Source organism: Echiichthys vipera (genome assembly GCF_963691815.1).
Source record: "Echiichthys vipera genome assembly, chromosome: 2".
Lineage (NCBI taxonomy): Eukaryota > Metazoa > Chordata > Actinopteri > Perciformes > Trachinidae > Echiichthys > Echiichthys vipera.
Window position 1 is genome coordinate 2,841,172 of NC_139827.1, and position 22,879 is coordinate 2,864,050.

The 22,879-nt window shown below is 45.2% G+C and overlaps 1 protein-coding gene across 1 annotated transcript in view; it reads left to right on the plus strand.

Moving 5' to 3' along the window:
- The window catches only part of LOC310955259 (voltage-dependent T-type calcium channel subunit alpha-1I-like), a gene marked incomplete at its 3' end in the record, with an annotated part of 214,196 nt that overhangs the window by 45,127 nt on the left and 146,190 nt on the right, over nucleotides 1–22,879 (plus strand). The window contains exon 4 of the mRNA XM_083925060.1: nucleotides 19,608–19,705. Within this exon, the coding sequence (XP_083781186.1) occupies nucleotides 19,608–19,705 (98 nt within the window). The remainder of the gene's footprint in view (nucleotides 1–19,607; nucleotides 19,706–22,879) is intronic.

The window sequence follows — 22,879 nt, forward strand, 5'->3', positions numbered from 1 at the left end:
GCATGTGCCTGTTGTCAGGCATTTTTTAAATTTTGACGAACAAAAACTCAGCTAAGAGACTCACATGTTGTGTTCTGGTGCATTATGACTCACCGTGTGTGTGTGTGTCACTGTGAGTCAGCCACTATGGTCTTTAATATATGAATACAATGTAAAGTAAGACAACTTGTGAAAGGTCAGCAATCTATTGGCTTTATGCTGGTGACCAGGGTCCAGCCCAGGGTTCAGCCCAGGGTCCAGCCCAGGGTCCAGCCCAGGGTCCAGCCCAGGGTCCAGCCCAGGGTCCAGCCAAGGGTGTGTGTTAGTCAGGAACCTCTCAGTTCATTTTTGATTTCCAAAGATTGATTGATTGATTTCTCAACTGTGCCGGCCAAAGTCCCTCTTTACACAACTCGATAGACCTACAACCAATCAGAGCAACAAAACAAGGTAGCGCTGAGCGACACATGCAACTTAAGGTGGTGCTTGCTCCTCCTTGAAGCAGGAAAATAATTACGAACTTTCTCGAATTACAGCTGAGCAGTACACTAAGGGCGCACTCACACTGTCCTTCCGCACCGCGCCCCGTGCTTTAGGGTACTTGTCCCCCCCTCCCTCTCCCCCCGCGCCCCAGCCCTGTTTGTACTCACACTGCCTGGGCCTTGCGCAAATGCTTCTTGCTGTCCATACACCATCACGCCGTAACACGTCACACGCATTGATCGCGTGTGTGGCGCTGTTTACAAATCTTTCCGTAGACCTCTGAGTTTTTGTGCGTCTTGTCGACTGTTTTTGAATCTTTTCATCGACCAAATCTGCAGTAAACACTCCACCTCCGCATCACACCAACGTGAACCTTTCGCCGCCATTGTTGTTGTTGTTGTTAAATGTCCGCGCATGGTCCGTCGTTCTATTTTCTATGTCCGAACAGGCGCACATACCGCTACCGCAGTAGGCCTTGTGCTCGTGCTCGTACATGTGCAAACGGCTCTACAAAAGCCCACCTCTTTCAAGCGGGCTGTGGACGGCCAGCTGTCCGCAGTTATGCACGGAACGGGTGCACTCACACTGCTTAAAGGTACTAGGCTTTAGCTGAAAAAACGGTTTTGGCCCGGTACAGAAGGACAGTGTGAGTGCGCCCTAAATTGTGTTTCTGAAACATTTCAGGCAACTAAGTAGTTTTCTAAGAACCCCACTTACGTCAGTAGCTATGCCAGTCCTTTGTCAGCCATCGTCTTAACCCCGCCCCACATGAGATCAGGTTGTGATTGGCATCCCGAGGATCTGGCCAGCTGGAAATCTGTCTGAATGGGAGAGGGGCCAGACATACCTGCCAGGGCAAATGGAACATGAGTTTGACACATTTGTCTGGTTCCCAGGTCACAAAAGAGCCTCTTCATATGAAGAATAAGATCAATTTCCTGCAGACCTGGGGTCAAGACTGCAACCCTTTCTGCATTGTTCATATATAAAAGAAGACAAAGTGTAAGACAGGGAGTCGTTGAAGGACAAGACGTGTATTCTGTAAGCTGATCATGATCGAGTGTGTCTGTTTGTGGGCATGCGTGCATTCTACATCTTCTTTCACTCTTTTTAGATCATACTTCACATCCATTATGAAAACCAACCCTGTCCCCCCAAAAAAATGACATTCCCATCCTACAAAACTGTTCATTAAAAAACGGGGTTAACATAAATTGAAACAAAACTAATTAGTCCATCCATCCATCTACTGCAACCTCTTCCCTACGTGGACTTTGATTGGAAAACAAATGTAACTTGGGACCAAATAACCCTCCAACTATAATTGAGACTGCAGCTTCATTGTGTATGGGAGTGTATTTTTTAGGAGAGAGGGCTCATGCAAACACAAACCAGTGAAACCTATGAAGCCCCAGTGTCTGTCTTTTCCTTATTGAACAACTGAATACATCAATATTCATCCTCTGGCTTCTTATAGCTGAGATGGTGACGCTAGTTCGGTTATGCACAACACAATTAGGGCTATAGGATATCTGTCTCCCCATATCCAGATCTCCACTCTGGAGATTGTACTTTATGTGCAGCAGATATAACACTTCTGTCAATGAGTGACTCTGATGTTAATGTGTTGGAGCACCACACGTGTGTTCGTGTTTGCCTGCAGCAGAGTGAACAGAGAGAGAAGGAGAAAGGAAGGTTAGAAAGAGAAAACAGAAGTTATACTTTTACTGTTCACACGCGCCATTGATCAGTATTAGGACACATGTTTAGCTTGCATTTGCTTGGCTTGGATTAACTTGTGGGAACTGTGCAAGAACCAGTTTTTAGTGACAAATTCTCATCAGGTGATTAATTGCATAAGTGAAAATAACTAATCAGTGACCGTACATTGAATTGAATTTCCCCTTGCGGGATTAATAAAGTAATTCTTCTTCTACATTATATTCATTTTGCTGTAGCTTTTGTGGACTGTATATATAATAAGTGCAAATCTGCAAGAATCGGGCAAATCAGTACAATTCATAGTGCTTCATTCTAGGAACAAGAGAGAAGTTTGTATTTTATTGTATTTATTTATGGGTTTCATGGGTTTAGGTGCAGCCTGAACGGGTGAGTTTTCAGTCTACTTCTGAAGATGTGCAGGGTTTCTGTTGTCCTGGTGATATCGGGCGCTCTTTCCACCATTGTTGAGCCAAGGCAGGGAACAGTCTGGATTCTGCTGAGCAGTGGCTGCACCCCCTCATAGAGAGGCAGTAGCAAACCATGACAGAACCAGAGCCTAGCGGACAGGCCGGGGTGTATGGTTTTACCACGGCAAGGATGTAGGAAGCCATTTGCAGCACGGTAGGCAAGTGACTCGAATCAGATTCTCCATTGCTGATGCGTATACGGGTCAGCTTGAACCAATACCTAACCTAAACGTAGTCCAGCTGTGTTGCAAGATTATTTTTTAATGTAGAAACAACAACTAAATGTTCCAAAGAGGCTTCCTCTCCGAGCCCTTTTCCCCTTCCCACTACAGTTTAAGAACCATTTTTAATTTTCCCCCCTCACGATCCTTATGTATTGTGTGCTTGTGTTTGTGTCTATGTGAATGCAAATTGTATATTTGTGTGTGCCCCTGTGCGTGTGTGTGTGTGTGTGTGTGTGTGTGTGTGCGTGTGTGTGTGTCCTCCGTGACAGTCTGTCATCCAGGGTAGTTTTGGAGAGGCTATCTGTAAGTGCAGGCCCAGCTTTACACCTCCTCTCTCAGGATCCATTTATTCTCTCCGCTCCCCATCACTCCCTTCACGCCCTCTATCTGTCTTCAACAGGGTTGAGGGAGAGGGGGTAAAGACACGCTGATATGGTGAGAGAGCATGAATGACAAATACTAGCACTATAACAGAGACAGGAAGGGACATCAAAGCGTATTAATGTGAAGAAATGTCAGGGCTCATAAATTTACACATTTTACAGTGGAAATGCATTCTTGTCAAACCTTTTGTGAGAATGACAAACAGGACCGTGTCCACTGATGCTCAGGCTGTTGCTCGCTCACTCGACTGTTGCTCTGAGCATTACCCATGTTAGCAGAACCGCCACTGTTCAATGGGCAATCAGAGCTAAGGCTAATAACTTGCCACTATTGTTACGGCCACAGATGCTGGTTGTGTGATTGGCTCCTGACGGGCGATGCTGCACAGAAGTTCAGCTGCTGAGATTCACCGCGGTGACAAATGATCTTGTGTTCCACAGATGATTTTATTCTTGCAAGACTGAAAAAGGATGTTGTTTTTTTTTTAAGCAAAGCAAGTTTCAGCTTGGTTAGCACTGTCGCCTCACAGTGAGAGGGTTCCTGGTTCGAATCCCGGCTGGGGCCCTTCTGTGTGGAGTTTGCATGTTCTCCCCGTGTCTGCGTGGGTTTTCTCCGGGTTCTCCGGTTTCCTCCCACAGTCCAAAGACGTGCAGGTGTTCGGTTCATTGATGACTCTAAATCACCCGTAGGTGTGAATGGTTGTCTGTCTCTGTTCGTCTCTATGTGTCCTGTGATAGACTGGCGTCCCGTCCAGGGTGGACCCCGCCTCACGCCCGATGTCAGCTGGGATCGGCTCCAGCCCCCCGCAACCCTGACAGGGATAAGCGGTTGAAGATGAATGAATGATAGTATAATTCCTGTATAAGAGAATAGGTCATTGGAATAGTGCTTTTTTTTTTCAGTGTCCCTAAGACGTCATACATTTCGTCTTTTGTTGATAACTAAATGTTCACATCGTAAAATAAACCATTGGAATGTAATTTCGGTCTGATGACAATCAGTCTGGAGTCTGACAGTCACGTCATGTTGGTGAAATTGTACTCTCAGAAGAAATGTTTGTGTTTGTCTGCATGTCATTGTGTTTGTGTTTGATTGGTAGCTGTTTTTAAATCTGTGCCATCTGTTTCTCTCTGTTCTGCTATTGTTTTCATGTGTATGTGTGCTTTCATTTGTACACTTTAAATGTGCAGTCTGTCATTTATCAAACATATGTTCTGGGTACAGTGTATATATATCTTAACCATCTCCTTCATACATTCTGAGCTGCCAAACCTTGTTATGATAAGGAAAACAGATGGGAGACCATAATTGATCTCGATCTGCGTTGGAAGAACGTCATATACATACATAGTATATATATACACACACACAGACATATACATATACCGTATATCATACATATAAAGTAATTTTCCTTGGATGAGGTAAAACAATAACTTCTCATGTTCCTCTGTGGATAACCAGGTGCATTTCAATGTTAATTGTGAAAGACCATCTACTATTTATTCATCATTTTACAAAAACAAAATACACAGACACCAAAGTGTCATCTGCAAATCTGATGATTTTGTAGGAGGCTAATTGTCAGGATTAGCATGCTAACTCATTCGTGTGGTGTTCTTATCGCAAGTGACAAGATGGTTTGCTCTTCTATCAGCTGTACCAACAGATGGTTTAGGAACACACCGTGCTAACCGCACTTGCACCATGACTTGCGATACAGCCGGCTATTTATGACACACAGACTAGACCATGGGTGTCAAAGTGATCCAGTAAAGGGCCGTGTGGCTGCAGGTTTTCATTCCAACCAATCAAAAACACACCTGGACCAACAAATCAACTGTGTGAAGACAGTTCAGGTGATTGAGTAAGTCGAGTCAGGTGTGTTCTTGCTTGGTTGGAATGAAAACCCGCAGCCACACGGCCCTTTACTGGATCAGCTTGACACCCCTGCACTAGACGCTAATCTGGAGCACCGGGAGGTTTCGGGCCGTGAGGGTCGGTGTTTTACAGTCTATGGTCATGGTACTGTGTTGAATACCAGTTTAAATCATAGATCATAAATTCTGGGTGCCCGCACTTGACTACTTGTTTTCCACTAGACTGATACAAGAGTGCATGCACTTGACTAGACCTCCTGTGTCAGTCTCTACCCTGAAAGAAATCCTATTCCCAACATTGAGTCCCACTTCCGTTCATCTAGTAGCGTGTGCTGTTAGCCTAGCTCCCGGGCCTAACTCTAATTTGGATCAAGTTGAGAGAACGGACCTCGACGTAGATGCTACGTCCATTTTGTATACAGACTATGACTCTAACACACCTGATTGATTTCCCCTAAGCTACTGTTCGGTCATGATCAGTGTGACCCCAACTGTCAGTTTGTTCAATCGGTTCACCCAACCACAACCAAGTGCTCGCCAAGTGTTTCACTCCGATAACTGCTTTGATTGATGAGTTTAGATAAGATGAACAAGGTCAGCTTGTGACTCCCCAAAGGGAACTCTCACTAATATGCTGTCTGCCTGTGGTATCGAACTGTAGCACCATGACTTGCGATACAGCCGGCTATTTATGACACACAGACTAGACCATGGGTGTCAAACTGATCCAGTAAAGGGCCGTGTGGCTGCAGGTTTTCATTCCAACCAATCAAAAACACACCTGGTCCAACAAATCAACTGTGTGAAGACAGTTAAAGTGATTGAGTAAGTCGAGTCAGGTGTGTTCTTGCTTGGTTGGAATGAAAATCGCAGCCACAGCGACCCTTTACTGGATCAGCTTGACACCCCTGCACTAGACGCTAATCTGGAGCACCGTGAGGATTCGGGCCGTGAGGGTCGGTGTTTTACAGTCTATGGTCATGGTACTGTGTTAAATATCAGTTGTTTAAATCATAGATCATAAATTCTGGGTGCCTGCACTTGACTACTTGTTTTCCACTAGACTGATATGGGAGTGCCTGCACTTGACTAGACCTCCTGTGTCAGTCTCTACCCTGAAAGAAATCCTATTCCCAACATTGAGTCCCACTTCCGTTCATCTAGTAGCATGTGCTGTTAGCCTAGCTCCCGGGCCTAACTCTAATTTGGATCAAGTTGAGAGAACGGACCTTGACGTAGATGCTACGTCCATTTTGTATACAGACTATGACTCTAACACACCTGATTGATTTCCCCTAAGCTACTGTTCGCAAATGGTGGCACACACGCCTAAGGTCATGATCAGTGTGACCCCAACTGTCAGTTTGTTCAATTGGTTCACCCAACCAAAACCAAGTGCTCGCCAAGTGTTTCACTCCGATAACTGCTTTGATTGATGAGTTTAGATAAGATGAACAAGGTCAGCTTGTGACTCCCCGAAGGGAACTCTCACTAATGTGCTGTCTGACTGTGTTATCGAACTGCAGCCTTTTTTTTTCTTATTTGTTTTGTGTTGACCTTCACAGCTGCTTTAACTTCAGTGGTGTCTTTTCTGAGTGATATGGCTGAAATATCTAAAAAATCTATATTCTCAAAAGCGATTAATTCTCCAGTTATGGAACCGATAAAGGTGAATTCTCTTGGTAGACAAAATGTAAGACACTAAGAGCGCACTCACACTGTCCTTCTGCACCGGGCCAAAACCGTTTTTTCAGCTCAAGCCTAGTGCGTTTGAGCAGTGTGAGTGCACCCGCTCCGCGCATAACTGCGGACAGCCGTCCACGGCCCGTCTGAGAGAGGTGGGCTTTTGTAAAGCACGTTTACACATGTACAAGCACGAGGCCTACGACAGTTCTGACGTCATTTATGTGCGCCTGTTCGGACATAGAAAATAGAAGGACGGACCATGCGCGGACATTTAACAAAAACAACAATGGCGGTGAAAGGTTGACGTTGGTGTGATGCGGAGGTGGAGTGTTTACTGCAGATTTGGTCGATGAAAAGATTCAAAAACAGTCGACAAGACGCACAAAAACTCCGAGGTCTACAGAAAGATTTGGAAACAAAGCCACGCATCGCCATGACGTCATCAATGCGTGTGAGGTGTTACGGCGTGATGACGTATAGGCAGCAAGAAGCATTTCCCAGGCAGTGTGAGTACAAACGGGCCTGGGGCGCGGGGGGAGGGGGAGGGGGGGACAAGTACCCTAAAGCCCGGGGCGCGGTGCGAAAGGACAGTGTGAGTGCGCCCTAAAGCAACCTTTGAGTCAGTGCACCGTTTTTGATTCACATAGCATAAGCTGCGACCTCATTGTTTAGTGAACATATCCGCTCTGAAGAGAACAAACTCATGCTGCTGTAGTGCTGAATCAGGCACTGCATCATCATCTAGTAATGACTCAGTAAAACAAAATGGTATACCAGCTAATTTACTTTGGGCAGCAGATAGTTTAATGCTCCACAAAGGAGTCTTTTAGTATTTTGTCGATGTCTCATCAAAATCTTTGATGAGCCCTTATTTCTTTTGTAGGTATGTCTCCAGTAGGTTCACGTAGTTTCAAACAGTCCTTTATCATCTGCAGAGAGCACATCTGGTCTAACTGGGAAATCGATCTTGTGATGAAATTACTACGGAAACTAACAAACTCAGTAAGGACAACATTATGGCGGCAGTAGCTCGTCCATAGGTGACTCGGCTGGGAACTGGAGGGTCGCCGGCTGAGTCCCTGCTCAGTAAGGACAACATTATACACATCTTTAAAATAATATTATCAAATAAAATAACGGCGCATCCCGGCTGGGGCCCTTCTGTGTGGAGTTTGCATGTTCTCCCCGTGACTGCGTGGGTTTTCTCCGGGTTCTCCGGTTTCCTCCCACAGTCCAAAGACGTGCAGGTGTTGGGTTCATTGATGACTCTAAATCACCCGTAGGTGTGAATGGTTGTCTGTCTCTGTTCGTCTCTATGTGTCCTGTGATAGACTGACGTCCTGTCCAGGGTGGACCCCGCCTCACGCCCGTAGTCAGCTGGGATCGGCTCCAGCCCCCTGCAACCCCGACAGGGACAAGAGGTTGAAGATGAATGATGAATGAAATAAAATAATGGAAAATATAAAGTGTAAAAAATATTCATATATAAAAAAAATACTGCAAATACCTGACTGCCACTAACACAAGCAAGTGAGTGGGTGATATTGTGAGATATTGCACGGATCAACATTTGCACATCACAGTATGAAAGCACAGTCATAGTACTGTTAGATATATGGTATTTTCTAATCGCACATAATGACTGGCACTGCCGCTGACAAACAGACTGGCATCACAATGCCAAGATACGACACCATCTTGGATCAACATCTTATGGTGTCACATATTTATAAAACATGGTGCAGCAACAGTGCTTGTGCTTGTATGTGTGATGTTAATATTGCATCAACATATGAGGCCAGTCGATACTCTATAGGTTTTCTGTTAATGCTCCCCTTTGGTATGTTTTTCATGTAGAGATGGGAATTGATAAGAGTCTATGAATACCAATGCCATCGATTCTGCTTATCGGTCTGATTCCTTATTGATTCCCTTATTGATTCTTGCTCAGTCATCTGATTAATAGCAGATACCAAACCCTGAAACAGTTTTCCAGACTTGCTCCAAGTCGATTCGAGAATTGCATCCCATATTGTTGAACTTATCACCAATTTATGGTGATGAAATTTTTGAACGGTCCCTCCGTATCAGCCTGTGAATGTTCTCATTTGTCCAGGTCGTCGTTATCCTCAAAGCAATTTCAGTCAAAAGCAACTGGACTTGGTTATTTTTCAGGAAGACGTTTCACCTCTCATCCAAGAGGCTTCATCAGTTCATGTACGCATCTGACCAGGCTGGGACTGGACCAGGACCAGGACCAGTCTGGGACTGGTCCAACTAACTGGTGTGGAGATCCAGGTATTTAACCTCTCACAAGGCCGATGATGTCACTGGAACCCTTTGTGCTCCAAGTGCCAACGCCCGTCGTTAGAGTGACAGTCGTTGGTGGAAGTTGGTCTGGACTTTGTTAGTGCTCTATTGAGTCTTAACGACAGTCGTTGGAGTCACAGGAGGACGTTTGTGAACAGTTGTTCTTTGAGGTTGGATTGTTGGATGAAGGGATGGAAGGGCAGCATTGTAAACTGGAGATGAGTGGTGTCTCAGACCTCCTCCTCTGGTTAGCGATGGTTTCTCCACTTTTACATAGATGGCTTCTTTTACTCCTCTTTCAAACCATCTGTCCTCTCTGTCCAGGATGTGGACATTGCTGTCATCAAAGGAGTGGGCTTTCTCCTTGAGATGTAAGTGGACAGCGGAGTCCAGGCCTGAGGAGTTAGCTCTCCTGTGTTGGGCCGTGCGTGTATGCAGCGGTTGTTTTGTTTCTCCAGTGTAGAGATCTTTGCATTCCTCGTTGCATTGGACAGCAGAAATCAGATTGGTCTTGTGGGTGTGTGGTGTTCTGCATACGGTCCCTCCGTATGCTTCCCACTGTGTAGATGGGATTGAAACCTCTATCTGGAATCAATCAACAACGTAAACAGAACTGAGTCACGATCTGTTTCATGTAAATAACTTCCGTTGTTCATCTTTCTCATAATTGTAGTCAACATTTAAAGAATGCTTTTACTTGGGTGTACCTCAAAAACTGATAAGTATTTAAGAAATATCTTCTTCTAACTTCTTCAAAGGATGAATTATCCCCCTTCTCTACAATTTGTGAAATTTCTGCAGTATTGTGTTGCTGCCGTACATTGTTAGACAACGGATTCCTGCTTTAAAGGTTGTATTGTTCCGTATCAGGCAGGAGACTAGAGCAATTATTATTTTCAGCTTCCTTAATAATACTACAAGAGCTTTATAATACAATTATCTACCTTTGTTGGTGGAATAAGATGATTCTCCCCTTCCTTTGTGTGTTTTTCATATAGGGACGGGAATTAATAGAGTCCCTTAATACAAATGCCATTATCCATTCTGCTTACTGGTCTGATTCTTATCAATTCCCTTATTGATTCCTGATTAATGATCTGTGAGGTACCAATTGTTATTCATTACCAGCTCTCAACTGGAACCAGTTCTCCATTCTCATCCCTAATTTTCAATACCAAGATGGAAAAAAGCGTTACATTGCTAATTACTGTGGTGCTGTGCTGTGCTGTGCGCGGTGTAAATGTTAAGTGTGTGCGTGACTGTTTTCATACTATGTGCATACACTTTAAATGCAAGCACTAATTTGCACTGCATACCTAATGCAATGGGTGTTGGGCACCCGGTGTATGAATGCTTTCATTGACTAAAGCTTAGTCTTTTGCATACGTGCATTTGTGAAGTGTGTGTTTGGGTGAGCGTGTTTTCATTCGCACACGTTTTAATTTGTTTAAATGGAAGATGATTCATGAGGTCATTAAGTTAATGATGCTGGATCGTCTTTGACACTAAGCGTATAGTAAATGAAGCCTGGGAATCAGTCTGGTGTCGTATAGCACCAACTGTCTCAGCAGATGTGCATTCAGGGCGGCTCACTCCTGTAATGTCGTATAACTTATGTAGCGTATAGATGCATACTGGCGATTTTCTTGTCAATCAAGCAGTTTGGTCGGTATGGACTCGCTCAGATGATCCGTGCCGTGCTTTAGCAGGATTGTCCCCTCTCCCTCTTCCCCCCGCAGCTCACGCTCCCTTGCACTCACATTACTTGAAATGATCAGAGCTCGATTGCTTCTTGCTTGTAGACGTCATCAGCCCTCTGAAATTTTTTTTGTTGTCCAATTGCCCCTCAATATTTTCATCCGACCAAATCTGCAGTAAACACTCCACCTCCGCATCAGACCACCGCGAACCCTTCATCGGCATCTTTTTAAATGTCTGTCGCGGAAACTTGGAGGGCCGCCTTGTCCAGATGATCTCTACCCTCATGAGGTAAGGTAGTGCGTAAAAACCTTACGGTGTTGCGCCCGAGCGGTACAATGGCAGGGGAAAAATATTTCTCTTAGATCTATTTAAATGACCCCAGGTGTAATGTGTTCACTTTGATGATGCATTCACTTTGACTGAGTAAAAATGGAAGAGAATGAAATGCATCAATCAAATGCATCTACATAGGCGACACAGTGGTGTGGTAGTTAGCACTGTCGCCTCACAGCGAGAGGCTTCCTGGTTTGAATCCCGGCTGGGGCCCTTCTGTGTGGAGTTTGCATGTTGTCCCCGTGTCTGCGTGGGTTTTCTCCGGGTTCTCCGGTTTCCTCCCACAGTCCAAAGACGTGCAGGTGTTCGGTTCATTGATGACTCTAAATCACCCGTAGGTGTGAATGGTTGTCTGTCTCTGTTCGTCTCTATGTGTCCTGTGATAGACTGGAGTCCTGTCCAGGGTGGACCCTGTCTCACGCCCGATGTCAGCCCCCCCACGACCCCGACAGGGATAAGAAGTTGAAGATGAATGAATGAAAATGCATCTACTCTTAAAACACTGGATAATTGTTGCTTCAATTAAAATAGCCTGGAGAGTAAATGACATTATTCCTTTTGTCTCTGTTAAAGCAGGCGACTCGTTAAAAGACTACTGCTATGTTATATGTCAAGATTAAGCGTAGGTTAAGTTTAGGTTAAGCCCGGTTTAGCACCAACTGAAAGCAGGGGGAGAAGTCGAGCAGCTGCAGTTTTTCGTCCTTTGTCATAGTTCAAAATAAAATTCTAACTTGACTATTTAACACAAAAGATCACAATAATCGGTTTAATCCAGGTTTTAATAACCAATATAAAATGTTTAGTGGCAGCCACAAAGATTACAGTCGCTCATAAAGTTTCACTTCTTTTTGGGAAAATGTTTTAAGTGTTTTAAAGTTTAATGGTCAGGCAACTTTTCAAGCAGGCTGTAGCTAATTGCACTGAAACTATTTGGCACATTTAAGAGAGCGTGGTTAGCTCTTTTTTATGCTTCTGGTGTTTTGTGTGAAGTGAGGCTGAACACGTCCCCGCTGCACTGAACGCACACAGATGAAACTGATATTTAGTGCTTCATTAAACTCCCAGTAAGAACACGCATACCTCAGTATTTGGTTAAACCTGGTTCAGCCATGTGACGCTACATTGGGATACATACTGTGTGTCTGCATATTGACCTGTCCCAGTGTTTACAGAGTGGAGCCTTTCTAAACAGTCAAGTTACTGGAACAGAGTCCTGTTCGACCATTTACTCTCCCGTGGCGACACAGTGGGGTTGTGGTCTGCACTGTCCCGTGTATATTTAACTTTATAGTAGACGAAGTCGGAGGCTTCTATATGACGTGTTTAGAGTCTAAAAGAAAAGAGATTGGGGAGAACATGTGGGCAGAAACCGACCATTTATTCTCCCATGGCGACACGGTGATGTGGTGGCCTGCACTGTCGCCTCACAAGAAGAGGGTTCCTGGTTTGAAACCCGGCTGTGGCCCTTCTATGTGGAGTTTGCATGTTCTCCCTGTGTGTCTGTGTGGGTTTTCTCCGGGTTCTCCGGTTTCCTCCCACAGTCCAAAGACGTGCAGGTGTTCGGTTCATTGATGACTCTAAATCACCCGTAGGTGTGAATGGTTGTCTGTCTCTGTTCGTCTCTATGTGTCCTGTGATAGACTGGCGTCCTGTCCAGGGTGGACCCCAATTCACGCCCGATGTCAGCTGGGATCGGCTCAAGCCTCCCGCGACCCGACAGGGACAAGAGGTTGAATATGAATGAATGTATATTTTACTTTATAGTGGACGAAGTCGGAGGCTTCTATATGACGTGTTTAGAGTCTAACAGGAAGAGATTGGAGGTTGGGGAGAACATGTGGGCAGAGAGACGGGTAATGTGACCGTAACAGCTTCAGCAGACAGATGTCTTTCCTCTTTGACAAGGTATTCACATGTCAGCGCGTACAACACGCGCGAGGACATCTGTACCCAGCTGGAGGTGTAACAGTAGCTCATTAGAGCGCCAATGGCAAACAACACACTGTAGAAATAGGAGAACGGGAAATACACACACACAGAGAAAACACACACACACACACAGACACACAGAGGACCAAATAGGGATGAAACCTTAGGATGAAGTTGTAAAAGAAAAAGGTGCAGAGATAGATTTGAGGCAATAAAGGAAGATGTTTAAGAAGGAGTTTGTGAGGTGGAAAAGTCGTTAGAGGAGCATTAAAGAGGAGGACAGGAGGGAGAAGGTAAAGAGGGAGATCACTGTTAATGACAGTGTGTCTTGTGTGTCTGTGTGCATGTGTGCGCACCTCCATCTTCCCTGACTTGCAAACCACTTCTGGGACAGAAGATATACTGCATCCATTAATCTCGCTTTAATAATTAATGCCATCTTTTCCAGACGGGGGTTTTGCCTGGACTCTGAGACATTTAGTGCTCTCTGGTAATTGCCATATTAGTTTATTGCACCTTTTAGACCAGCGTACAGCCAGACGACTGACTGAATGTATAATATCAATTTAGCTGCATTATTTTTGCTTTTCAGAGCCATCAGCTGCCCGAATCATGGAATAAATCCTTTTTTCGCTGATATATTTTGCATCTAATGTGACTACAAGTAGATTAAACTGCAGTTAATGCTGGTGAAATGTAATGTGTGTGTTGTAAGCGTCTGCGTGTCTCAGCCTCTGTAGGAGATAAATAGCTTTGGTTCAGAGCAGGATTCATTCATTTTGCCTGTAAAACTGTTTTTTCATCATAAGCTACTTTTGCCTGCAGTAATAAGTTAGTTTGCTTTACTTGCTTTACTGGAATGGTGTCACATGTAGGACTTAATACACATTTATTTACAAACTTAAAATGACAAACTACACTGCAGTATTTTTTGCTAATTTTTGCCATTAATGTCCCGGGCCACATTAACCAGCTCTAACTGGGGGATCCTGAGGCGTTCCCAGACCAGTGCGGAGATCTAATTTCTCCACCTGGTCCTGGGTCTTCCCAGAGGCCTCCTCCCAGCTGGACGTGCCTGGAACACCTCCCCTGGGAGGCGCCCAGGGTTCATCCTTACCAGATGATCCTGAACCACCTCAACTGGCTCCTTTCAACGCAAAGGAGCAGCGGCTCTACTCCGAGTTCCTCAGGGATGGCTGAACTTCTCCCCCTCTCTCTAAGGGAGACTCCAGACCCCCTCCTGAGGAAACACATTTCAGACGCTTGTACCCGCGACCTCGTTCTTTGGTTCCTGACCCAGCTTTCATGACCACAGGTGAGGGTCCTGAACCGCCTCAACTGGCTCCTTTATTTCAATAAAAAACAACAACAACGCTGCAGGACAGTCGTTGACATTGACGGATGTTAATGTTGCTTTTAAAGATCAAAGCAAGGGTAAAATAATGAAAACCGTTAAGAAAACCAGGTTCATTTGAAATTAAAGGGGAATTAAATAAAAGTGCCATGAAGAGAGGCTCCAAGAGGACGAACTTCTAACTTCGATGTGCAACTTTAACGTGTTCTTCAGGAGACGACACAACCTGCGACATCATTTCCTGTTTGAGTTTGAAGTAACGAGTGGGTCACTTTGTACTGATCAACAACATCATCAAATATTGATCGCAGTCATCTGCAAACTGTTCGTTCCACTTTGGCTTTGGAAATAGAATTTCCCACTCAACACTACAGATGTCCTCATGAATCCTGTATAACGTTTCAAAGCGCGGGCCCTCGCGTTACCTCCAGCATTCAAAGCTTTCCCCTCAGAGCAGCAGGGACACCCCGCAGAAAAACACCCCACTGTTCCACTCTGGTGCCTCCTGGGAGAGTCTTTATAAATGCCAACTCGTAACTGTGCTTTTTGGGGCTTAAGTAAACAGCAGAGCGGTTCCCTCAAGAGGAAAGACACGACAGTGACAAAACCCAAGGAGAAGAAGAAGGATGTTTAAGAACCGGTTGAAGGTCCACATCCCCTCCTTGGACGCCGCTTAGGAACAAAAGTGACCTCCTTTGAAATATTCATGGATCTGTTTGTGTTCGAGTTAGGATTGCTCTCTAACCAGACAGACACTGAATTTAGTTTGGTGTGTGTGTGTGTGTGTGTCTGTGAGAGAGAGAGTGTGTGTGTCTGTGTGTGTGTGTCTGTCTGTCTGTCTGTGTAACTGTGTCAGTGTGTCTGAAAGTGACGGCCTGTGAGTTTGCGTACTGTGAGTATGTAGGGGTTCACAGCTTACGTAACTACACTCATCATGGTCCCATGCACTGTGTGTGTGCGTGTGTGTGTGTGTGTGTGTGTGTAAATTGGGGATGTGAGTGTGTAGAAAGACAGAAAGTGTGTGCCTCCCCCCAAAAAAGAAGAAGGAAAGTCCACATCCCCTCCTCTAACGCCGCTTAGGAACAAAAGTGATTGAGTTCCTCCTATGAGGTATTCATGGATCTGTTTGGTTAGAGAGCAACCCTAACGCGAACAGGACAGACACTAAATTTAGTTTGGTGTGTGTGTCTGTGTGTGTGTGTGTGTGTGTGTGTGTAATTGTGTAACTGTGTCAGTGTGTCTGAAAGTGACGGCCTGTGAGTTTGTGTACTGTAAGAGTGTGTAGGGGTTCACAGCTTACGTAACTACACTAATCATGGTCCCATGCAGTGTGTGTGTTGTGTGTGTTGTGTGTGTGTGTGTGTGTGTGTGTGTGTGTGTGTGTGTGTGTGTGTGTGTGTGTGTGTGTGTGTGTGTGTGTGTGTGTGTGTGTGTGTGTGTGTGTGTGTGTGTGTGTGTGTGTGTGTGTGTGTGTATATATATATGTGTGTGATTGTAATTGGGTGTGATACTGAGGTTATGTGCCTGTACGTAGTTGTAGTTGTAGCGTCAGTGTTTTATATCACCTTGTGCACCAAGTATAAATGTTTGTGTGGTTAAAATGATGTGCATGATGTGTCTGCTCTGCTCCCGCCATAGAAAACCTGCTCGTCAGATTAGGTCGTGACCGCACACTCAGGAACCATCCTCTGTGATCACACACAGATGTGGCTGTATCCAGGTACTCTGCGAACTCCGACCTTCTCATGGTCGGAGCGTTTTACCTGCATGGTTCTGTCTGATTCGTGGGGAAGCTAGAGCAGAATCAGGGCTCCGCCGGCTCCTGTCACCTTCAGGGTCACCGTAATATGATTCATATTTCATGGCTCACTGAGTAAGAGCCGCGCCTTACGCGTGCTTTGAAGCGTATACACAGGTTTGGTCACTGAACTGAAGTTCGGGGTGCAGGACATTGCCCTGGTTGTGTATTTCCACTTTTAGAATGAGGTGCAACTCTGATAGAAGTTTAACCTGACTCCACCAGATGGATTGATTCGCATTTGCTCTGCAGATCCATCTGGGAAGGGGTGAAAATACTGGTTACTGTTTGGACAAACCATCTATCACCAACATACGGGCCAAATCAACCAATCAGATGAGTGAAGCGTGTGACGTGCTAACAGCGTGGAGGCAAAGCTCAGAAAGGAAACAACATGTGGGTAAAGGAGATTTTCCCTTTGTGTTTGACGTGAATTTACGGATCAAAGGCCCAATTTCTGAAGCCTGGTCCATATTCAACAGAAGGGTCCAGAGAACAAAGAGTTAGTGAGTGGCTCGCTCCATAGCTGCTCATCTCATCCGTGGAAGCCTCCATGTTTTTTAAACCTCAACAGTCTCTTCTCGTTTCGTCACTTAAATCCACCTCAAAACCAACTCTGATTGGTTCGGTCGCTTGGTAAACTCCTCCAAATTTTCTCCGCCGCACGTTACCAGACTGATCTGCGAGTAATGGAGCCTTCACGTCCTATGGGAAATGTGGTAAATACAGAAAGCCGACGTGAACATTGCACATGAATGCCCCCTCGTGTAGTAATTTCCACTGGGAAGCTCGTAGAGTACTTTGATACACGAGTTGCCTAGATGAGATAACATTTGACCTTTTCAACATGGCGCAGCGCTACGCAGGAGTCTGCTTTATTACAACAGCAATGTTTTTGAGCTGGTGGGGAAGATTATCTGCTCTAGATTAGTGTAGACTAAGCTTATAAAGCTAAAACAGAACAAATTAGCTATCTCTTTTTGTCCTTTAAAAAAATCTTCTATTCATGATCTATAGAAATACAGCATATTATTTAAAGTTTGTGTTTTGATTAATCCTTTTCTTGCTGTAGCTGATGAATCAGTCTAAAATGGTTTCCCCCAAGTAACAGGTCAGGATCTGTGGGTTCACCATGTTTCATTTAACTACGACAAAGAACCAGGTCGCAGGTACAAGCGGCCGAAATGTGTTTCCTCAGGAGGGGGGCTGGAGTCTCCCTTAGAGAGAGGGGGAGAAGTTCAGCATCCGTGAGGAACTCGGAGTAGAGCCGCTGCTCCTTTGCGTTGAAAGGAGCCAGTTGAGGTGGTTCAGGATCATCTGGTAAGGATGAACCCTGGGCGCCTCCCTAGGGAGGTGTTCCAGGCACGTCCAGCTGGGAGGAGGCCTCGGGGAAGACCCAGGACCAGGTGAGAGATTATATCTCCACACTGGCCTGGGAACGCCTCAGGATCCCCCAGTTAGAGCTGGTTAATGTGGCCCGGGAAAGGGAAGTTTGGGGACCCCTGCTAAAGCTGCTGCCCCCGAGACCCGACCCCGGATAAGAGGCTGAAGATGAGATGAGATTATTTACAGCTTGTGTTTTGATAAATCTTCTTCTCGCTGTGGCTGATGAATCAGTCTAAAATGGTTTCCCCCAAGTAAAACGTCAGGATCTGTGGGTCGCCATGATTCATTTCACTACGACAACTAACGCACTTGAACACAACGCACCGGTAATTTCCAGTTCCCAAGTGGAAAGGACCGTCTTTTCGATAGCACCTGAAGGCAGCATAAAATATAATGGAGCTTGCGAGATCAGGACGGTCTCCTGAGACTAGTAGAAGGTGTCAGTGCGTATGATTTCTCAAATCCTGCAGACTTTCAACATGTTTGAGTAAGATCCAAGCTTGAAACCTCACATGGTACCATTTAAAACAACGACACCCCCTCTGGAACGTCGGGAAAGTGGAGGTTTCTGTCTCGTTCGCTGATATTTGCCGTCAAAACATTTCTAAAGACTCTTCTCCAGGTGCGTAGGTCGAAAGGTTGGAAGGGATTAATTGGCCGGGGCTTTTTAAACTCTTCAAACATCGCCTGGTAGACTCTCCAGCCAGCCTCTCGTTGAAATTGGCTTGTTATTGTGGAGTGCTGGAATATCTTGGAGGAGAATATTTGTGTGAAATACTTGAAACTTGCCTCAGTTTTTTGTACTTTTCTCTTCCCCCGTGTCTTGACAACTCTCTACCCCCCAGCCCCACTCCCTTTCATAGCTTTCTTCTGCTCAGCCAGGTATATGCATATTGCTCTTTTCTCTCTCCTCTCCTCTCCGTCTCCGCTCCTAACTTTGTAATTATCTCCAACACTTGATAAAACCCTCAGGCTCACTCCCTCTCCTTCCCTCAATCTCTCTTTATTGCCATCGTTATATTGCACTTAATCATCCGTCGGTGCTTTGCTTGCGTTGGTTTCTGATCCATCCTTCCTCGTCTCACGCTCTCTCCGTCTCCTGTCGTCCCCGTTTCCTCTTCTCTCTCCGTCTGTCTGTCCTCTCCCTCCTCTGCGCTCTCTCTTTGCATTTCCTCCAGGCAAAGTATGTTTTCCCTGTAATGAATCTGTCAGAAATAGGTCAAATAGCAAAATACTCAGTCACTGCTTCACTTCTCCGTCTCCTTCATTCCTCACCTAGTTTTACTTCAAGCCTGTTTATTCCTTCCACCTCCAATCCCTGCTCCGGCACACGGCTCTGCTTTCATCTCAGATGGTTGCGGGTGTAATCTCATGCCTCTCATGCACACCTGCCTTCCTGCAGGATACACTCTGATACTTTTACTACATGTGCTAAAAGGTATTTCACGGGATGCAGGAGGTCTACTGTACTTATTCACCTCACTTCACTTTGACATCTTCCTTCATCTCCATCATCAAAAAGAAGGAAAGCCTGGTTTTTAATGCCATTGCAGCACTTGTGTATATCAATACACACGGGGATATTCATGTTCAGCTGCAAATGAATCAATAGGTTTGTTGTCTCAGTGTGTTGAAAGACACAGTTAAGCACAGTTAAGTTACTGTAACAAAGTCTACCACTGAACCCTGTTTCTTTGAACGTTTTGTTTCACGTATTCCAGCTCATTAATGCATATAAGGCTCTGCACAGTCGGACCCGGACTGTGCGACGCCGTGCTTTTGTTTAAGCTCACAAACATAGAGGTAGGAGTGTGTTTAACCATCACAACTCGGAGGGGATTATCACACAAGTTTGGATTTGTGGATGTGTTTGCGTCGGTCCTCTGTTTGATACCCCTTATATACCGGAGACATGTGGAAGTTTTGTTTGCTAACACGTTTTTTCCTGTATGTTTTGGGCGTGTTTTCCAGGATGATCGAATACTCGCTGGACCTGCAGAACGTCAACTTCACAGCCATCAGGACAGTGAGAGTACTGCGGCCTCTCAAAGCAATTAACAGGGTGCCAAGTAAGTCACAACACCACTTCAGACTGAGTTCTACAGTTACAAAAATGTATTAAATCTATAAAAAATACCAGCCAAACTCATGTTTCATATGTTCTGGCCCTTCTCCCTCACAGACAGATTTAGTGTACGGTCTGTTAGGGAGAAGACTAGCTGAGGATTGTGACCCAGCAGCCACTTTTTGTCACAGAGCAAGCTCTGCCAAAGCGGGGGTGCTTGCTCACGCCCCTTAGGAATCAAAAATGAGCTGAGATGCCAGGCTCTCATGATACGGTTCAAAGCCAAAAGGAGAGCGTGAACTACAGCCTACGCGGTAGATGGATGATCGCAAAAGAGGTGTTGCCAACACAGACGCATCATAAAACTGTTCAACTCATTCAACAGCAGCAACAAATAATGATATAAAGAATAATAATATATATGTAAAGGTTCATTCATGATTCATGTGATGCTGTCCGTGGCTCCGAGTCAGCACCATGGACGGCTGCCTGCCAGAGTCTGGACGCTTTGTCGCTGTCCGAGTCGCTGAACATGAGTCATTGAACCAGAAATACCTCAACTGTGAACACAGATTAGATGACAATACGGCACTTTTATTACTCCATGAAGAGAGAGGGATTTGGCTTTGAGCGGATAACTGTTGAGCCATGGGGAAACGACAGAAGTTATATAATAGGCATTTTATTTAACAGGTGCATTCACAACAAGAACAAGAACACTGGTACTAAACCATTTAGCAAAACTATGGATTACTATGGAAACGATGGACGATGTTGTGTTTTTTTTTATGTTCCATTCACACAATGTTGTTTAAACTAGGGAACGTTTATGGTTTTGGTAAATAAACTATGGTTGAAGTAGATTCAGGCAACTAATGGCGGACTGAACAACCTGTTCCCGTCACATACTGTGATTTGTCTAGCCCCCTATGTGTCACTTGTCAACGCCCTAGGTAAGCCTGCGTGTCAAATGCATTGCGCTTTTTTAAAAACACTGTTTACGTTGTAAACTGGCACAAAACTGCAGTGTTAGGACAACAGAATCACTTGGTTTACGTCAGGAACGGGCTTTTGTAATGTAACAAACTACACAACCGCCTCCTTACGTGCAGTTTGGCGCTCTCAATCTCAGAGCACTTGCTTTGAGCGTCTAATATCACCCGAGACGGCTTTACAGTTGACTCCAGTGAGTAACACCAACACACAATTCACCCTTATACATCAGTCCCAAATGAGAACGTTTATTATATGTTAGGGTGCACTCACACTGTCCATTCGTACCGTGCCTAAGCACACATGGTTTGACCAGTGTGAGTACAACCGTACCGCTCCCAGGCACGCCCGCCCGGCTGAGAGAGGTGGGCTTTTGAAAAGCACGGATGCACATGTACGGGCACAAGCGTGTGCATGTGTACGATCACGAGCATTGGCAGCGGTCCTGAGACTATTTATACGCGTCTGTTCTCCGGGATGGACATTTTAAAAGATGCTGCCCAGCGGTTTGCGGCGGACCCTAAGGGTGAAGTGGAGATGCAAGGGTGCTGATGAGGTTACTCATGAGCGTGTCATGGCGCGGTACCTGCTCTTTCAATCCTTCCATTTCCAGTTTAAGTGAAAACTCTGCGTTGAATTGATCCAAAAGGATTCTTGCGTTGTTGCGGGTCTTAGTAGATGTTCACGGCTCCACTCTGCTCACAGATGGCTCCTGGTCATGTTAGGAGACACAACGAATGCTGCAGTACTGATAGAGCGCCACATCGTTATTCATTCTCGATCAAATGGGCCAAAGGACCGTCATCCAGTCAACACAAACCTGCAAAATGCCTTGTTGTCTTGGCTGTGATGTTGTTGTTTCAGTCAGCTGGCCTGGAGGTGTACAGGTACAGTTGTGCCTGTGAGCAAATTGATTGTGTTTGTGTTATGTTGATTGTGTATTTCAACAGAGATGGACATCTGCTCCAAAATTAAAGATGAAAAGAGTGAAATCACAAATGGGAAGTCATATTTCATCCCTGTTCATATTTTTCCAGCTGCACAAGTTGTTTCATCCTGTGCGAGGAAACAAATTACAGAGTTCACCGAGCTAAGTTCCTAAAAAAGTAACCCCATCCACCCTAAGCTCTTCTAATTTGTACAAAACATCGACGCTGTGAAGTGGTTTAGCGCCCCAACCCCATCACTTCGACTCGGAGGAACCCCGCTCAGTCTCTGTCCTTTCCGATGAGAATAATCAGAGCTCGCTGCCACTTGCTTTTGTGCTGCGCGTGTCTCAATTGAGCCTCGCAGGCAATCATTTTAAGAAGCTGCGAGTGCTCTCTAAGTTGGATATGCTGATGCTTGAAGTTAATGTTGTTTTGCTTCCTACGTAAGTATAATTGCTGAACCTCCCACTGCTCATAAATCTGCAGCGTAAACTATCCGAGCAATTCCCCCTTTTTTGTTCTCCGAGCTGAGGAAAGTGTGTGGATTTGTGTGTGTGTGCCACGTCTTTCATACCGAACACATGTGAGCATGCACACACACGGAGAGCACTTCAACATGTGTGTTTCCAACAGGAGACGTTTGATGTTGATGCAAGGACAATTCACTTCTGTTGTGATCATATCAGGCTTTGTCCAGTCCTACCCCATCTGCCTTTATGTATTGGTTGGTGGGGGGAGGTGATTCGATCCCCACCTCCCCCGGTCCACATGTTGAAGCGTCCTTGGGCAAGACACTGAACCCTGAATCGCTCTCCGTGCTGCACATGGGTGTGTAAATGTGGTGTGAATGGTTAGATTAGATGGTGTGTAGATGTCCACTGCCTTCAGTGTGAATGTCTGTGTCGACTTATACTGGAGTGCAACTTATAGATGTTTTTTTCCTTCTTTATTCTGCATTTTTGGCCAGGGAGACTTTTACTACGGAGCGACTTTTACTCGGTAACAATGATTTAACCTTAAGTGTGACCATGACCTTGCTCACTGTCTCTGGAGTGTGTGCACACCAACTGCCATGAGCACCACACGCTTTGTTAACCTTTAATCCATGTACATTATTTAATAGCCAACATTACACTGAATGTTCCACAGTGTGGGTTTGGAAAAACAGAAGTATGTGTTTCAACCTTTTATTATTTCCCTGATGAGTTGCAAGTTGTGACGAAAAGAGAGCTGAGTCGAAAGGCTTTGCGTTGAAA